This window comes from Schistocerca gregaria, chromosome 3 (genome assembly GCF_023897955.1).
Source record: "Schistocerca gregaria isolate iqSchGreg1 chromosome 3, iqSchGreg1.2, whole genome shotgun sequence".
Classification (NCBI taxonomy): domain Eukaryota; kingdom Metazoa; phylum Arthropoda; class Insecta; order Orthoptera; family Acrididae; genus Schistocerca; species Schistocerca gregaria.
Window position 1 is genome coordinate 449,032,936 of NC_064922.1, and position 20,120 is coordinate 449,053,055.

The window sequence follows — 20,120 nt, forward strand, 5'->3', positions numbered from 1 at the left end:
TATTGCATTTTGGCGTTTACATACTACAGTTTCTCTGTTGTATGTCACATTTCATTAATAACGATGGTTGCGTTATGCAGCATTCGTTGTGAAAGGGCAAATGTATTCTCATAGTGTAAGTCGGGGTAGTGTGTTCGCACTGATATAAATCCATGCATAGTTTGTTACATTTTAGTCAAGACCTGGTGCAGAGGCATTGTTTCAGAGTTTCGACCATTCTATAAGTTATTTGTTTTAAGATATAACTGCGTCGGTCTTTTATCTTTGACAGTCATGGTCTCAGTTTGACATGCACAATGTTCCCCGCCATTTGATATGCAGCGCGTCATCTAGGCCTGCTTAGTTTCACGTGAGCTCCCGAGGCCCACCGCACGGCGTCCATGGAGACGAGGCGCTCGCCGGAGCTTAAGTCTTGGCGGTGACTTAGTACCTATGTACCGCATTTTTAAAATGTGACTACGCCTATTCAGGCTGTTTTAGTTTTATTTCTAGACTTTGCCCTTGTAGACATATTATAGAAACAGGTTTATCTTCTGAAGAAGACTCAATTACTTGGGCTGAAACCTAGGTAAAGGTTGGTTTCATTACCGAAATCGAGGATGATAGTTTCTTATATATTAGATTATCACGATTGCTGACTGGGCCGCAATGTTGAAAGTACTAAAATTCCTACATATCCATTTTCGACGTCGTGATGTCTTATTCTCACGTCCATTGCAGCCTCGCAGTGCTTACGTTCCACGCCTTTCTCAGCCGTAGTTCATCTACTTGATTGAGGGCTGTAAACACGGTTAACTAAGGACATTTCACATAATACCATGATCTGCTAGTAAATAAATCTTTATTTGCTTCTCACTTCAACCTGATTCTCGTCGGAAAACATAAAACCTGTAACAGAGGCCTATAGGGCGACACTGCTTGTGTGAAATAAGTAATGAAAATAAGATTATAAGAAGCGTCACAGTAATTTTACTTTTATTGTGACGTCACAACAGTGATAGTGCCATATAGGTTTCAATAACAACTTTTATGCTGTCTCGTGACTATCAGAAAGATTGAAATAGATGGCAATTAATGGCTGGTTTATTAGCAGCTTATGGTGACATACAGAAGTGACCACCGTTAAATATTAACGAGCTAGGGAACCCATCTGTTATATGCTGCTTTAATTTAAACAGCTTTTTTTATGATGTCGCAAAAGCCGCTTGTCCGTCTAACGTATTGTGAAACATAATTAGACGTCCCTTTCGTAGTGCTGGCGCAGAGGACTCGGCATCATGTAATTATTTACAGGACGGTGGACTAGGACGTAGTTGTGTAAGGTCGTGGGATATGAGCAGCTCGACGCGGTTGGAAACTGGTCATGATTTAGTAGGCAGCTACTGATCGTGTTTCATTGCCAAATTCTCTTTACGATTCTTGAAGAAAATTTGTACCGCCAACTATAATTTACATTGCAAATGCTGAACACAAACGTTTTTGGGATTCTAATATATTTAGTTTTTTACTTTATTCGCTGCCATTTAAAAATACCTGCCACCTAGTTACTAGTACTGGTCGTATTTTCACAATACGATATTGAACATTTAGAGAATATGAAGCTTATTTGATTTCTTCTTATTTTAACGAAGTTCAACAATCTTGAAGCTTTAAATACTTGTAAAATTAAAACTATTTAGGAAACGGAATACTTAAAATTAACAGAAAATTAAGACAGAAAATTAAGAAGATAGACAGGAGTTCAGATTTACAGAACGTCACCATCGATGCTGTCCAGGAAGGAGTGCCTCAGCAATACCTTGAGTCTCTCGCCTTGGTGTGATTCTACGTCTACGTTAAAAAAAGTTACTTTTATAGCCGCGTGTGCTATCCCTATCTTTACATTTCTATTACAATCTAATATTAATGGCTTATGAACACTTGTTTTCGTGACACTTCCTTGAATATACATTTAGACCTTATTCTATGTTGGCCTGTCTTCGCCTGTGCCGCCGTCATCCGATCTGCTACGACTACCACTGTCTCGCTATTGTCTTTAGAGCTATATGTTGCTTGGCTCGTTGCTGCCTGTACTCTCGTCGCTGTAAGTGCTCTTTATGTAGCACTCTAGAACACTGTCTGCACAGTCGTTGAGATCGGTCCACAAGGTCTGATTGCGTAATGTCGTCGTGTGATTGGCCTAGTCGTATTTTCTGCGAAGAACGGTCACAGTGCCGAAGTATGGGTTCAGGGGTCTCTCTCTCTCTCTCTCTCTCTCTCTCTCTCTCTCTCTCTCTCTCTCTCTCTCTCTCTCTCAGCCTTCTGATCGAGATTTACGCACAGTAAATGAGTGGCGTATGGCCCATGGTCAGTTAATAAACAAACCACACCCCGGCTGGAATTAAAATGTTTCATCCTCAATCACTTCCTAATGTTGTCTGCCCCGATAGCTGAGTGGTCAGTCCGCTGTTAGCAGCGGTGGGGCGAGGTCGCCGCGCCTGCGTCCCCCTGTTAGCGCACCGCGCGCGGCAGTGTTTACTGTTTACCTCCCGCTGCGGCGAGTGTCACGCGTCCGTGTCTCGCTAGTGCCATGGCGCACTCGTATCGCAAGTCCACAATTAAGATCACATTTCAAGAGGACTACGCAAGACCTCGAGCACTTGACGTTGAACGTTTCATCCGAGAAGAACTGCATATTGCACCTCAAGACATCATTGGGATCCACTTTTCTATAACACAAAGTGTCGTCTACATAAAAATGATCAATGAAAAGGCGTGCACTGATGTTGTGTGCCGACACGCTCATGGACTTAAATTTAAGCATTCTGATGGTCACATAGGAACTGTCACGATCGACCACGCTGGATTAGGCCTTCGCACTCTGAGGGTCTTCGAGCTGCCATTCGAAGTCCCGCCAGATGTTGTGATGACAGCATTCAAACCGTACGGCAACGTGCTAAGCCACTTGGCTGAAAAATGGCAAACGTTTGAGACGGACCCCGTCTTAAATGGAGTGAGACAAATTAAGATTGAACTGACGAAGCATGTGCCATCCTATCTTGTAATTGGCGGCTGCAGAGCCATTGTCATGTACGACGGACAACCCCGTACTTGCGCCGGCTGTGGCCAGGAAGGACATGTCCGATCGGCATGCATTCAACGCCGACTGACTCAGACACCGGTCGGTGAAGTTCCATCCCCGGCGACGCCTACTTTACTCCCCATCACGTATGCAGCGGCTGCAACCGCAACAGCTGTTCCTGCCCAGGATCGTAGCACCATATTGCAGTCAGTGGTCGATGACCGTGTGGCGGACAGCATATCCCCCTCTACGACGCGTTCGGCAGACCTGCCTCAAGACGGTGATCAATTGTGCCACCAAGACGAGCCTAAAGAGAAGATGGAAGTAGAAACTAAAATTGTCCCTACCTCTGCCTTCCTACCAATGGAGACCGCATCAGATGATTGTCGCCCGCATTCTGACACAGAACAACATGTCCGGAAACAACGGTCCCCTCGAAAACGCAAGAAACGGCGCCATACGCCGTCCGATGATTGCCTGCTTCGTATGTGCGACCCAGACGAATATCCGGCGTCGGACGACGCTCAGGACTCTACCACCGCAACTCAACCTTCCCATCACGATGCTACGGCGGATACAATTTCTGAGCCTCGGTCTGACAACATCACTTCTGCTACTGAACATACGCGCAAGCGCTCTACTGACAGCACTAATCAACAGTTACCAATTGCTGCATCTGATTCTTGGGCGGATGATATCGAGGATGAGCCACAGCACCAAGAGGATGCCGAAGGCAGAGATGCTCCCTCGGCTGCACCCAGCACCAGCCAACAACAGTGACTACGGCTGTAACGTCAGCCTCTGTGGGGCCGCCCCTGCCGCCCACACCTGGCCTCCTACACAACCCAGTTGCCGACCTGGCTGACCAAACATACCGTCTAGCGACGATTAACATCAACAACATACGTGCCCGACATAAACTAGCGCTGCTACAGGATCTACTCAACGCAGCAGACATCGACATTGCGCTCCTTCAAGAGGTGTATGTCGCCGACTTCAAGGGACCCTATGGCTACCAGACTTGGGTCTCACATGCGTCTGCCAATGGCAGTGGTGTGGCGATCCTCCTCCGCGACGGTATATCCGCAGAAGACGTCGAGTATCTCCCTGACGCCAGAGGCATGGCTCTTACTATCCAAGGAGTCAAACTTATTAACATCTATGCACCGTCAGGATCTGGTCGGCGTCGCGAACGATCCACCTTTTTCGCTCATACAATCACGCCCCTCTTTATGGGCCGTCAGGACGCCTTGATAATGGGAGGGGACTTCAACTGTAGCCAAGCACCTAAGGATCAGTTACCACATCATTCTCCATGTGCAGAACTTACGACAATTATAAATAATCTTCAATTGGTGGACTCGTGGGAACATGTTTGTGGCGATCGGCCCGGATTTACTCACTACACCAGCCATTCCTCCAGCCGCATCGACCGGATTTACATCTCGCGCTCCATAGCTGTGGGGACAAGAGCTGCCGACGTTTGGCCCACAGCTTTTTCTGACCACGACGCCTACATCTGCGCTATTACCCTCGGCTGCCAGAAGATATGGCACAGCCGTGGTCCTTGGAAGTTGAACGTCACTCACCTAGCTTCTCAGGAATGCCGCCGCCTTATAGAGAACACGTGGGACTCTTGTAGCCGCCGGCGTGGCACCTACCGGTCTACACTGTCGTGGTGGTTACTCTGCGCCAAACCAGCCCTCTGGAAGATCTTGATAGGCTACGGCCGAGATGTTGCAGCATGGAAGAGACATACCATGGACTTTTACTACAGCATCTTAAGGGAATGTGCAACATTGCCGTACTCACCTGCACGGCAGGTGACGGTGAACCGTGCCAAGGCACAGATCATCAGATTAACACGTTGCCACCTTGAGGGTGCGATCGTCAGAGCGCGCACTCACGACAGAGTGGCACAGGAGGAACCGTCTATGTAGTACGTCATTGCAGAACGACGGCGCCGACGCAGGACACTGATCCAAGCTATCACGACGGAAGACGGACGACGCCTTGATACCCAGCGCGACATAGGAAACGCCCTTCATGCTCACTAAACTATGCTGTACTCGGAACATCGACATCCCCCAGAGGTGATCGCCGAAGTCTCTCAACTCACTTATGGCTCGATCTCTCCGACAGTGGCGGCGGATTTGACTGCTGATGTAACGGAAGAGGAAATCATTGAAGCAATACAGGCTGGGGCTGCTCATAAGTCCCCGGGACCTGATGGCCTTCCTCTGGAATTTTACCGGACGTACCAACAATTGCTGGCACCAGCGTGGACTGATATTTGCCGCGATCTTATGTCTTCCACGACGCAGATACCTGGGGCTTTCCTAGAAGGACTGATAGTGCCCATACACAAACCACGAGACGGATCCAGGATCAGTGACTATCGGCCCTTGACCTTACTCAACAGTGACTTGAAGATTTTCACCCGGCTTCTGGCGGCACGCCTAAAGCGATCAGTACGATGTGTTGTGTCGCAGGACCAGGCATCGTTAGGTGGTGACCATAATATTCGCACTGCATTGTACCGATATAGAGATATGATCGCGCTAGCCAAAGCTCGCCAACTGCCAGGAGTTTTGGCCTCACTCGACTTTAGCCAGGCCTTTGACAGAGTCGACCACACATTTTTGATGGAGGTGTTGCGACACATGGGGTATCCGGACGTCATAGTTAATGTACTGATGTGTCTCCTACGCGGCGCGACGTCCAAGGTGTTATATAATGGCCGTCTTACGCCGCCGATACAGATCCAGATATTGTACGCCTTCGTCTTGGAACCACTCCTCTGCGGCCTCCGACAACGCCTGACCGGGATATCCCTTGGTGGACACACTTTCTGCTGTACTGCCTATGCAGATGATCTGGTACTCCTTCTACGCAATAATGACGATGTTCGTGCAGCACTGGCGTGGGTGGCGACCTACGGCGCGGCATCTGGGAGCCATCTCAATCTCCACAAATCACACGTTCTGCCTATAGGCAGAGGCCTACCCGGCGAGAACGTCGCACCGCTACGAATCAGTGACACAATCCGCTGTCTTGGCATTGATTTCACATCTGACATGAAATGTTCAACAGCCCTTAACTACAGGCGTTTGTTGAATCAGATGAGAGCAGGAATAAGTGACCACCGTTTGAGGCATCTAGACCTCCTGCAACGGACACGATATGCTAACGTCTATTTGGCGTCACGTATCCCCCATTTTGCACAGATACTCCCCATACCACCTACCCTGGCTCACCGCATGTTGGCGGTTTTGGGATTCTTTGTTAATACGGGCATGTTATTTAAGATTCGTTACGAGTCCCTAACCCTCCCGAGGAGCAGAGGGGGTTTAGGCCTTTGTCATGTCCAGAACAGAGCAAAGGCCCTGTTCGTCAGCTGTCACCTGCAACTGTGGCGACGAAGTCCGACGTGCCTCACAAGTCTCTTACTGGAGGCCTTACGACCAATCTCAGTCGCACCCCCTGTGATGATATCGGACATCCCAGCACCTTTCTTCTACATTAGCCAGTTCTTCCTTGAATTAAGCTACATCCGCACTGCACTACTACCCACACGCTTGATGATGACGAGGGCGATATATGCTGCCATGCAAATGAACATGACGCCGAATGTGATTGAAAGCAAACACCCCAAAACAAAGTGGCGCGCTGTGTGGCAGGCAGTGAATGCCACCACCCTTGATACTGAGGTGCAATCTGCATGGTACGTAACTGTTAATGGGAAACAGTTGTGCCAGTCCCGCCTACATCGCATCCACCTCGCTGATTCCCCCTTGTGTGCCACATGCCAAGTGATTGACACAGATGAACATCGTTTCGAATGCGGGTCGGCAAAGGACGTATGGTATTTGGTGCGTCAGATATTGGCTTTTCTCACTCGCACGACTCCTGACAGGATAACTACCCGATCACTTCTTTTCCCCGATAAGATTTATTTCCCAAGAGCAAAAACGAACTCTGTGACGTGGATCAGTGGCCACGCTGTTCACTACCTCTTCGGTAATGGCGAAAAGACAGTACCCGATTTTTGGTATTACCTCAACGAACGACATTGTGCGATCGTCAAGAACCCTAAATATAGGCAATATTTTTCTAATTTCCTTTGGAGCGCATTCCATAATCCGTCTCGCAGCTGGATTATCGATGACATGAGATGATAACCATAGCACCTCTTCCCAGTTCCATTTTTTTTATTTTTATTTTTTATGAGATTTGAACAAACAGCGGAAACAACACAGCAACGAGAAGACAATCATCGAAAAATTCGCAGCGGACTATAGTATGGAGCATCCTTTGTCGTAACGGGATGACTTCCTATTATTCTGTTTATGTAGCCGAAGAGGAACGGCCTTCCTTTTATACATTTGTATAAAAATAAAATGAAATAAAAGTAAAAAAAAGCAGAAAAAAATGTGGTCAGCGCGACGGATTGCCGTCTTAGGGGCCCGGGTTCGAATCCTGCCTGGGCCAGAGATTTTCTCCGCCCAGGGACTGGGTATTGTGTTGTCTTCATTATCATTTCATCCCCATCTGGCGGGCAGGTCGCCCAGTGTGGCGTCTAAAGTAATAAGACCCGCACCAAGGCGGCCGGACCTGCCCCGCATGGGATCTCCCGGCCAATGACGCCAAACGCCCATTTCATTACTTCCGAATATTGGGGAGGAATGTATATACCCTACCAACGTTTTCACAGTTACCCACTCGTTTTTCCATGAATTCCCTCTCCAGGTTTTATAATTACGACACGCCCATTTTCCTCATGACGTCATTAGGCGTGAAACGTTTTTAAATCCACTTCACTTCTACTGTTTTTATCATGTGACGTTGCTTCTCTACATCTTAACGTATGCTGTGTATTATTTCTGCACTTGTACTATACATTTGTAGGCGTTGTCTCTCAGCTCCTGTTACAAAAAAAATTAAAAAAATATATCTACATGTCCAACATATTGTGGATTAACGTGCGACAGAGAGTAACTAATAATTGTGATTGGTTACAGTAATTTACAGTTTCAGTCGACAGTACGTACCCCGCCAGTCTAGAATGTTTCAAGACTGGAATAATAAAAAAAATGGAGAAAAGTTAATATGGTTGTTTTAATGTTTCAGGAGCTCTACGCAGTCTCCTCGTACATTGTACAACTCACAGAACGTTTATACAGCCATGTGAAACCGGCAGAAAAGTCCTTCTTTGGAACGTTGTACGACTAGCATGGCACATTGGTTTGAATGTCGGTTATATCGTCAAAGCGTTGATCTCTCATGTCAATTTCCGCATTTTGTCGCTTTGTGATAGGTTCGTATTGATAACAGGACGTCTCGTCAACCGCGATGATTTTTTTTTTTTTTTCAGCGAGGAATAGTCCGCGCTTTGCATTTCACTCGAGTCACACAGGCGTCCATGTGTCGCTTTTTTTTTTTTAATGGAGTGAAGGTGTGCGGAACAAATTTTGCTCCCAGTTTTCTCTTCTACAAAACATTCTCGATAGTATTTTGAACTCTGGATTTAGAGACTTGGCTCCATTGCGATTTGTGACACCGTAGCAACGGCTACACGTCCACTACTTAATACAACCCACTCGCAACTGACTGGTCGAATCCACATCTGCCTTTTACAGTTGTTAGTTCAAGCTGCCACAATAGTAATAGTACTGACGTTGTTTGTACGCCAGAATTCAAATCAGCCTCGGAATTTTTTGAACGGACGATGTATTACTTTATCTGAAGACGATTCATCCTGTGAACTCTCCACATGACAACCAAGGACAATGTCCTCTATAGCCTCTGCAAAGAAGTGTTGTCCTTAGGTTGCGTGATATCCTTTAGTTGTCTTTTCACTCAGACTGGCATTCAATTACATATTTGGAAACAGATTTTTATCAACTTGCCGTTCGACACTTTGCTCAAACGTACCACTTTTCTCCTAGAAGCAAACATACACTACCGGAAAAAAATTGGTATCATCAAAGACAAGGTCATTTCATTGACAAATGAGGCGACTGGTTGAAGGAGTATATGGTAACATAGTCAGACCAAGTGAAACACGCACGTCATATTAGAAGGTGCCCAAACAGTCGCCTCAACGTACAGTGTCCCCTCTGTGGTAGCAACGCTGGCCTGTACTCCAGCACGTATACGACCACAGAGATGCCGAATGGCATCCTGCAACAGACTGCCCCAAGCATCTTCCGTCTTTTGTTGCAGTTAGACAATGATTCTTGCAGGTCCTGTAAAATCAGTAACTTCTCGCTTGATGAAGTTCCATAAGTGTTCATTTGCAGAAATATCTTGTCATCTTAGTGGCTAGATCAGTTGTTTTACACATCCGGGAGCCCTTCGCGTCTCAGCAACCGTATGTAAATTTGGACTGTTCTGCCAAAAAATGTACATTACCTTCCTGTACAACAAATGGCAGTAGCATGGAGATAATAGAGTGTGCACTGTAATGAGCACTCGTTGTTTTACCAATCCCGAAACACCAAATGTGACCGCGAGTTATAACTTATGTCCCCCCACCCCCCACATTCAGCTCACCAGATATACGCCATACACTTGTACGTCCACTCACATTCATTCAGAAAGAATCCAATCTCATCAGTGAAGACAACAGAGCGCCATTCCACTCTCCAGTCAACTCTATCACCTGGCTTGGTTCAAATAGCTCTAAGCACTATGGGACTTAACACCTGAGGTCATAAGTTCCCTATAACTTAGAACTACTTAAACCTAACTAACCTCAGGACAACACACACATCCATGCCCGAGGCAGAATTCGATCCTGCGACTGTAGTAGCAACGCGGTTCCGGACTGAAGTGCCTAGAACCGCTCGGCCACAGCGGCCGGCTAGCCTGGCTTGGCAGTGTCGTGTTGTCAGTGGTAGCCTTATTAGGGGAAAACGTGATCTTAATCTTGCTGCAAGCAGACTGTTCCCAGTGGTCCGTGATGACACGGCTGCTGCATCATAAGCCCGTATTTCTTTCCTAGATGATGTTCGTTCGGCCACCGCCGCTCGCACAATGCATCGAACTTGACGTGTGTCTGTACTTCGCGGATGTCCAGAATCTGGACTACAAGAGTGGGAATGTTCCACAGGCCACTGTTGAAAGCAGCTTCACACTTCAGTACATTGGACTCCAACATGTGCAGCAACCCGTAGGTACGGCCATTCCCGTAGGACCATAGCGTGACGCCATTCAAATGGCTGAAGCTGTTGAACAGGAGTGCGTACTAGTCGGTGGGGTATGGTTGTACTCTAGAATGAATATTGCTAACACTTTTCACCTCTAAACTTAGCACAGTTACTACCAGCGGACTTAAATCAGAAGGTGCACAGACCGGCCTACTGAGAGCCATCTGATCGCTGATGATCGTGACAAGTGAATCAATAAAACTAAAACCGCTCAGTATGCATATATTATACCCTGATGCCACTGAACACAGTCCTTGAAGGAGTACACATTCCTCCACAGTAGTGCGCAGAAAATTATAGGACAACTCTAGGTGGAACTGTGTGTAGACGTTTGAAGTGGTAGAAGTTGGGCACAGGGGTTGACATTCGCAAATGAATTATCGTTGTTTCTGGGCTCAGCACTCCGAACTTAACGGAATGAGCATTATTTTGATTATTGTTTTGTGGCTCTGGCGACAACGATTGACGAGAGAGCTGATTTTAAGTCTTCTGAACAACTTGCAGGCTTGATAATGTACGTGAAATATGGCACCTGCCTTACCTCCAAGCTACTGTAGTTTGATGCTGTTAACCAAATTACACCCAGTATCACCAATGTATCCATCGCCACAGCCGTATTATCGTAGTGGTTCTTGATGTCGCAGGTTTTACAATCTAACAGGCGCAGCACTGAAACGGGTGATTTGGCCACCCTGTAAATAGAACGTGCGTTAGTAATCAGCACAGTTAACCATAGCCATAGACCCTGCCTGATATTGATGTTCAGTCGAGATGGTGTCGTGGACTGGTGAACAATCAAATGTTCCCGTGAAGATGTTTACAAAAACAATGACAGATACGTTACCACGCAGCATGTATTTCGTGCTCATTACAAACTTGCACGCATTTCCCCCGCCCCGTCGGCACATCCTATTTACAAAAACATCAGATACGTGGCTCCGTATCATGTATTTCGTTCTCATTACAATCTCGAACGCAATTTCCCAGACCCATCGGCACATGCTAAAGTGAGGGTACAGAAATTTTCGGAAACGGGTGCTACGGTGCGAAATAGAAGTGGAAATGCAAAATCCGTGTGCATACCAGAGACTGTTGCAAGAGTGGAAGAAGCCTTCAGCCGAAGTCCCAGGCATTCTGCATACAAGCACGCGCTGCAACTTGACACATCGGAGAGCAAGTGCAGCGAATGTTGCACAATGAACTGTGACCCCACCAATAAAAAAGTTCTGATAATGCAAAAACGGAATGTGGATGACCTCCAAAGTGGTTACATTTTTACCCGGAATTCGTGAACGAGCCCAAGGGCCTGATTATGAGCGATAAGATCAATTTTTATGTGTCAGACTTTGTTCACAAGCAAAACTTCAGATTGTGGCACGTGAAAATCATAAAATTCTTCATGAAACGTCACTTCAGTCAGAGAGCGGTAGTGTGTTGCTGCATATCATCGTCCGAGATCATAGAGACGATGGTCGCAATGCTGTTACTGTTAATGCAGAATGTTATGTTCACCTAGTGAATCATTTACAAGTGCAACAGGTCACTGATATCCAGAAAGGCCCGTACGGGATTTGCAACATGCGGTCGTGCATTATCCTTCTGAAATGTTGGGTTTCGCAGGGATCGAATGAAGGGTAGAGCCACGGGTCGTAAGACATCTGAAATGTAACGTCCACTGTTCAAAGTGCCGTCAATGTGAACAAGAGGTGACCGAGACGTGTAACCAATGGCACCTCATACCATCAAGCCGGGTCATACGTCAGTATGGCGATGACGAATACACGCTTCCAATGTGCGTTCACCTCGATGTCGACAAACACGGATGCGACCATCATGATGCTGTAAACAGAACCTGGATTCATCCGAAAAACTGACGTTTTGACATTCGTGCTCCCAGGTTCGTCGTTGAGTACACCATCGCAGGCGCTCCTGTCTGTGATGCAGCGTCAAGGGTAACCACAGCCATGGTCTCCGAGCTGACAGTCCATGCTGCTGCAAACGTCGTCGAACTGTTCGTGCAGATGGTTGTTGTCCTGCAAACGTCCCCATCTGTTGGCTCAGGGATCGAGACGTGGCTGCACGATCCGTTAAACCCATGCGGATAAGATACCTGTCATCTCTACTGCTAGTGATAAGAGGCCGTTGGGATGCAGCACGGCGTTCCGTATTACTCTCCTGAACCCACCGCTTCCATATTCTGCTAACAGTCATTGGATCTCGACCAACGCGATCAGCAATGTCGCGATACGATAAACCGCAATCGCGATAGGCTACAATCCGGCCTTTATCAAAGTTGGAAACGTGACGCTACGCATTTCTCCTCCTTACACGAGGCATCACAACAACGTTTCACCAGGCAACGCCGGTCAACTGCTGTTTGTGTATGAGAAATCCGTTGGAAACGTTCCTCATGTCAGCACGTTGTAGGTGTCGCCACCGGCGTCAATCTTGTGTGAATTCTCTGAAAAGCTAATCATTTGCTTATCACAGCATCTTCTTCCTGTCTGTTAAATTTCGCGTCTGTAGCACGTCATCTTCGTGGTGTATCAGTTTTAATGGCCAGTAGTGTTAGCAGTCACTTCCCGCTGCCTGTCGCCTGCATGTGTGTCGCCAGAGAACGCTTATGTATTTTGATTTTTGCGTTCCAGGCTTCAGAAAATGAATGATCCTCGTAACCTGGTTGGCATTCTGGTCGCTGTATTCAGGCCCCCAACTTTTGTTCATTACCACATGTCTATAAACAGATACTTATTGTGTATGTGGATCTTTGTGTTCCGGCTGTTGTGTATGTGGGTCTTTTGTTCCAGGATTCACAATGTACACGACGTGCGTGATCTGGCTGGCGTTTGTGCCGCTCTACTTCGGCACCAGCAGCCACGTGCCGCTGCGCATCACCAGCATGTCCGTCACCATCAGCTTGTCGGCTAGCGTCACGCTTGCCTGCCTCTTCTCGCCTAAACTCTACATTATCATCGTGCACCCTGAGCGCAACGTTCGCCAGAGCATGATGCCGGTAAGGCTACCACCCATTATCCATAATTCTGTAGATATATACCACTATTACACTTCTTTTATGTAAGACAAATGATCACTGTGATTTACGGTACTGAAATTTACAATTTCTTTCTCAGGCGTGAATAAAGCAGTGGTTGGAGAAAGACACGGTAACGCGCCGAGAGATGTGTGCTTGAACATAAATGCAGATTCTGGCCAAGCGTGCAGGTTGCGTTGTTGCATATGAGCACTAGCGGCAACTGTGAAATATCCTCAATACGTTAAAAGTGTCGGTCATGGTCTGAATAGTGTTCTGCGTAGTTTTGAGAGCACTGCATAGGAACCTAATGCATTTGAATGTGGGAAAATTGTTGATCCTAGTATGGTGCGTGTTTCCGTATCAAAGATCGCCGAAATGTTAGGTGGTTCGTAAAGAGGAACCGATCGAAGATTTATGTCGCATACGGGGAAAGCGGAAAAAGTCATCTGTTAAGTTAGAACGCGGACGAAAGCGTGTGTTGAGTGATCGTGACAGAAGGTCGTTGAAGGGGCTAGTGACCAAAAACCAGGGGACAACAGCCGGCCAGTGTGGCCGCGCGGTTCTAGGCGCTTCAGTCTGGAACCGTGCGACTGCTACGGTCGCAGGTTCGAATCCTGCCTCGGGCATGGATGTGTGTGATGTCCTTAGATTAGTTAAATTTAAGTAGTTCCAAGTTCTAGGGGACTGATGACCTCAGCTGTTAAGTCCCATAGTGCACAAAGCCATTTGAATCATTTTTTGAACCAGGGGACGATAGCTGCCAAAGTCACTGCAGAACTGAATATCACACTCCAGCGCCAAAACAATACGAAGGAAGCTCCAGAGGCGAGCTGGAATTCCAAAACCATTCATTAGGGATGCAAACAGTCAAAATAAACGTGGTGTTAAACCAATAAATCTCAGACCGTGGAGCAAAGAAAGAAAGACGACAATATTCCTGTTCACACATCTCTCATCGCCCATAACTGGTTTTGCGAGCACGACAATGAATTTTTATATCTCCCCTGGCACCACAGTCACCAGATAACAAATACACTCCTGGAAATTGAAATAAGAACACCGTGAATTCATTGTCCCAGGAAGGGGAAACTTTATTGACACATTCCTGGGGTCAGGTACATCACATGATCACACTGACAGAACCACAGGCACATAGACACAGGCAACAGAGCATGCACAATGACGGCACTAGTACAGTGTATATCCACCTTTCGCAGCAATGCAGGCTGCTATTCTCCCATGGAGACGATCGTAGAGATGCTGGATGTAGTCCTGTGGAACGGCTTGCCATGCCATTTCCACCGGGCGCCTCAGTTGGACCAGCGTTCGTGCTGGACGTGCAGACCGCGTGAGACGACGCTTCATCCAGTCCCAAACATGCTCAATGGGGAACAGATCCGGAGATCTTGCTGGCCAGGGTAGTTGACTTACACCTTCTAGAGCACGTTGGGTAGCACGGGATACATGCGGAAGTGCATTGTCCTGTTGGAACAGCAAGTTCCCTTGCCGGTCTAGGAATGGTAGAACGATGGGTTCGATGACGGTTTGGATGTACCGTGCACTATTCAGTGTCCCCTCGACGGTCACCAGAGGTGTATGGCCAGTGTAGGAGATCGCTCCCCACACCATGATGACGGGTGTTGGCCCTGTGTGCCTCGGTCGTATGCAGTCCTGATTGTGGCGCTCACCTGCACGGCGCCAAACACGCATACGACCATCATTGGCACCAAGGCAGAAGCGACTCTCATCGCTGAAGACGACACGTCTGCATTCGTCCCTCCATTCACGCCTGTCGCGACACCACTGGAGGCGGGCTGCACGATGTTGGGGCGTAAGCGGAAGACGGCCTAACGGTGTGCGGGACCGTAGCCCAGCTTCATGGAGACGGTTGCGAATGGTCCTCGCCGATACCCCAGGAGCAACAGTGTCCCTAATTTGCTGGGAAGTGGCGGTGCGGTCCCCTACGGCACTGCGTAGGATCCTACGGTCTTGGCGTGCATCCGTGCGTCGCTGAGGTCCGGTCCCAGGTCGACGGGCACGTGCACCTTCCGCCGACCACTGGCGACAACATCGATGTACTGTGGAGACCTCACGCCCCACGTGTTGAGCAATTCGGCGGTACGTCCTCCCGGCCTCCCGCATGCCCACTATACGCCCTCGCTCAAAGTCCGACAACTGCACGTACGGTTCACGTCCACGCTGTCGCGGTATGCTACCAGTGTTAAAGACTGCGATGGAGCTCCGTATGCCACGGCAAACTGGCTGACACTGACGGCGGCGGTGCACAAATGCTGCGCAGCTAGCGCCATTCGACGGCCAACACCGCGGTTCCTGGTGTGTCCGCTGTGCCGTGCGTGTGATCATTGCTTGTACAGCCCTCTCGCAGTGTCCGGAGCAAGTATGGTGGGTCTGACACACCGGTGTCAATGTGTTCTTTTTTCCATTTCCAGGAGTGTATTATTGAGCTTTGTGGACTACTTTGTACAGACGGGTACGTGATCGCTATCCACCTCCATCATAGGTACCTGAGCTTATCACTATTTTTCAGTCAGGACGGTATAAGATTCCCTTGAAAACCATGCAGGAGGGGTATTTACCCATTCCTATAAAGGTAGAAGCTGTTTTGAATTCCATGGGGTTTCCTGCACCTAGGGATGGTAATGCGTTGTGTTTCTGGTGTTTTCATGTGTTAGCGCACTCCCTATGCATCCTTCAAAACCTCCCAGACTAACCGGAGTGACCCCTTGTGTCCAACCGCTCGCGTGTTGTAAGTGCTTCCTCGAAGCGCTCGAGAACAGTCCCTTCAAATGCAGCATCGCGTCGTGTTCAGGGTCTTCCAGCAATACCATGATACCCCGCTAACGAGCCTGTTTCACCGAGTCGAAGCTGTAAACGTTTGCGGGTGTGGATGGCGTCTTCCTGGGTTCCGTCGAGCTTGATGCGCATTTCCATCGGCTAGTCCACAAACAAAAACCATATCTCGTTGTTCTTCAAACGGATACTGTGCCGTCATGCTTACTGTATGACTAAATCGCAGGTGACGTGTGTGTGTGTGTGGTCCGAAAAGAGGCTTACGTGTGAAGGCCTCTGACGTGAGGCGGAGACAAACAGTAAGACCTATGCGACACGTGTGCGTATCACGTTAGGGCAATGACTGGGCGAGGGACGTTTGTATGTGTGAACCGACAACCATAGCGCTGCCCATCAACCGATGAACGGCAACAGGGCAATCCCACGGCCAATCGGAGCGCGTGGCACCAAGTTTCCGTAATTTAAAAATGGTTTGTTGTCGATCTACACATCATTAGTAGTTTTAGTTCCTACCGGCATCAGCTATACAGGATTAAAATTTATAGCTCAATTTTTCTCCACCCTGTATTCCCAAAGTTCTCTGACTGGTGAACCATGTTCATTGCAACTTTATTGAAACATTCGCAGTCGATGAGTCCTGTATGGACGGTGTATCCTCATATTCTGATAAAATTTATTAGCTGTAGGATTGGGAGCACACAAGAATATCGTTAACTGCCATAGCAGGTTTTGTCTGGTTATACAGCGCCACTAAGGAAGCTAATAAGATTAGTAATTGTACAAGGGAGATTACTGGTTTCAACGTACCAGTGAATGCCAATGAATCATGATTTCCGTCATTCCGATGCATGTGCATAAATACGACGTCTAGAGGCAGCGAATAATAACCGTTTCACATGAAGAAATTTCCAACATTCTTCTCCAAAACATCGACGCATCAAGACAGTAAGGTTAGCAAAATACTAAAAATATCAATGAAAACTCATATTTAACTTTTATACACTTTTCAAGTCACCTCAAACTATTCAAAACCATAAAATAAATAGTGTAAAAATTGCACTTATCCATTGTAGTCGTGCATGGGTCCATTGTAAAACTACTGTATTTTCTTCCTTTTATTCGATTTTTCCTGTTCCTAAGCTACTAAATCTTTAGTCTGCTACACCCTTCGTTCAAGTACGACGTGCAACAGATTTTTCTACACAAATGCCAGTTCGTCTTAGGTTGTGTGATAAATCGCTGCACATAAATGCCCTTCCTGGTCCCATGCTAAGCATATAGCTGAACGTATCTGGTGGGGTGAAAGGGAGATGTGGCATAAGTTTTGTATTATTGACAGAGGAAAAGCTTTGGTGACACCAGGAGAAGAAACTGACAGCAATCACATATTAGTTGAGTTTGAATATGAAGCCAGTATGACATACGTGTTCGTAGACTGTTTTCAGCGGCTAAGGGTAGGAACGATGACGGTTGAGTTGTTACAGGAGGTGGACTAGGTATAAGAATTAAATTTTTGTAAGTCAGATATAGATTTTTCTATTTTATATCCTGATATCACATGAAATATTAACCATTTTTATGAAAACTAGGAATCTCCTACCTTAAAACGTTATTTTATGAAAGTTTTAGAAGTTCTCGAACTCTTTCTATTGAATTACGGTATACTCAATAAATAACTTTTTATATTAATAACGAACTTAGAAAGTCCTTTTGAAACCTTTCAGTGTCAAAGCTACGCTGCAAGTGCCTTGCATCAAATAGTTCAAGATTCCCTCCAACAGAGCTGAGTCTTAAAAAATCGATATTTTTCATTTTCATTTTTTCCTAGCCCCTTCAAAATTGTGCTATACGACTTTAAGTATGATTTACTGGAAATCATCACGTATATAGTGCACAACCTTTAACAAGTGTGATCTCTACTTCTACACTATAAAATATTGTTTCAATCAGTTTTTCTTTTCAATTTTAAATTACATTTTGATCAAGGTACTCTACCACTCTCTCATTCATTCCAGTCATCTCCCCAATACCACTCCAAAAACTATACCTCATGTTATAAGCATCAACGCTACAAAAACCTAGATAGACCTCTACCTGACAGTCCATAACATAAAAACTTAAGGTACTTAGTACGCCTTCATATCGGAGAAGGACTTGCTCTCCGCCTTGCTTTCCGTAGCTATCTTCTCCAACTTGCAGTCTGTATCAGCTGGTCGAGATCCCACATGTCTTTAAATATACTGTAGCAGCTTCACCAAACACCTTATTGTGCCTCCATATCTTTGAGAATCAAACTCCTCCCCTCTCAGACACACAAATCAACCCCATAAACTGTGTAATCTGTGAAGTCTACCCTATCCTACCTTACCCTTCCCACCCCAAAAAAGGCACTTTTTTCCCCTTGTCTACTTGCTATCTTGCCCATCTTCTATCTACTTGCCCTCTATTACACTTCCCTACAAGTAAGTCACATGTGCTCCTTATGTAACATTCCCACCCAAAACTCTAACCTAAGAGTACCAGGCATTCGTACTATAACAATCCTATAAGTCGTAAAGGAATGCACATCATCAACGATGTAACGTATCGCAATATTTCCGTGCTAGTGTGTGAATACCTATATGCATGACTTTTAAACTGTTTTAACCCATGGTTGATTTAGACCATCGGTAGCCATGTCGCCTCTTAAAGAAAGAAGGAAGTAAAGAGTAAATAAAAAGAAATAAAAGCTCTCCGCACGTGCGTTCAACATTGGTTTACAATTATCAATATACTACTTTGTCAGAAAATTCAGGTTCTGAAACTTCCTGGCAGATTAAAACTGTGAGCTGGACCGAGACTCGAAATTGGGACCTTTGCCTTTCGCGATCAAGTGCTCTGTCTTTTTTTTTTATGTTCGATATAGTTCGTTGCGTTCAGTCTAGTTAGACGTCACAAGACATCCGTTTCAAGTTTATCGTTGATTCCTTGACTCAGTTTTTTATTACAGAGAGCCCGCAGTCCTCTGACCGAACACGCTGAGCTACCGTGCCGGCACCATCTGAGCTACCCAAGCACAACTCACAACTCCTCCTCACAGTTTTTATTCCACCAGTACCTCGTCTGCTACCTTCAAACTTCACAGAAGCTCTCCTGCAGATCTCGCAGAACTAGCATTCCTGGAAGAAAGAATATTGTCCAGACATGGCTTAGCCACAGAGGAGGTAGGTAAGAGAGGAGGTTCTGGCGGAATTAAAGCTGTGAGAACGGGTCGTGCGTCGTCATGGGTAGCTCAGCTGGTGTGTCGGCACGGTAGCTCAGCGTATTCGGCCAGAGAGCTGGCTGTTCTCTGTAATTAAAAAAAATACCGAGTGGATGGATAAATAACGAACTTCAACGGATGTCATGTGACGTCCGCTACGACCAAACACCGAACAATAAGGAACAAAATGCGAAAAAAAGGAAAAAAATGGTAGAGCACTTGCCCATGGAAGGTACAGATCCCGAGTTCGAGTCTCGGTCCAGCATACTGTTTTAATTTGCCAGGAAGTTTCATATCAGTGCACTCTCCACTTCAGAGTGAAAATTTCAGTCTGGAATTCAGGTTTTGATTTAGGCACAGTAACAGTAAGTACTACGATTTTGTGTGTTATACTACCTGAAGCCAGCCATGTTAAAATAGTTGTAAATTTAAAAACCAATATGAAATGGAATGAAGATTTGATATCGATAGTCTGGATCGTGGACAGAAGACTTACGTTTGTCAGGTGGAATTTGTTAGATGCTTTACTAGGATCGTAACGGGCAGTACTTCAAAAGATCCTCAGAGAACTTAAATGGGAATACTAGACAGTAAAAGGGAGTTATCTGGATATCCTGCTTTAGATATACACTCAGCTGTCATAAACTCCAAGAAATATTTTAAGCAAAGAAACCTAATTTTGAAATCAAAACACCTGGTGTGCAAAATTTAAAGTCAACAGTAACTTTCGCTTGATGTGACCCTGCGAAGTAATGTAGCTCG

At 46.4% G+C, this 20,120-nt stretch overlaps 1 protein-coding gene across 1 annotated transcript in view; it reads left to right on the top strand.

The window, feature by feature from the left end:
* The window catches only part of LOC126354248 (metabotropic glutamate receptor 4-like), a 769,434-nt gene that overhangs the window by 731,972 nt on the left and 17,342 nt on the right, over positions 1-20,120 (top strand). The window contains exon 12 of the mRNA XM_050003756.1: positions 13,080-13,285. Coding sequence (XP_049859713.1) covers positions 13,080-13,285 — 206 coding nt within the window. The remainder of the gene's footprint in view (positions 1-13,079; positions 13,286-20,120) is intronic.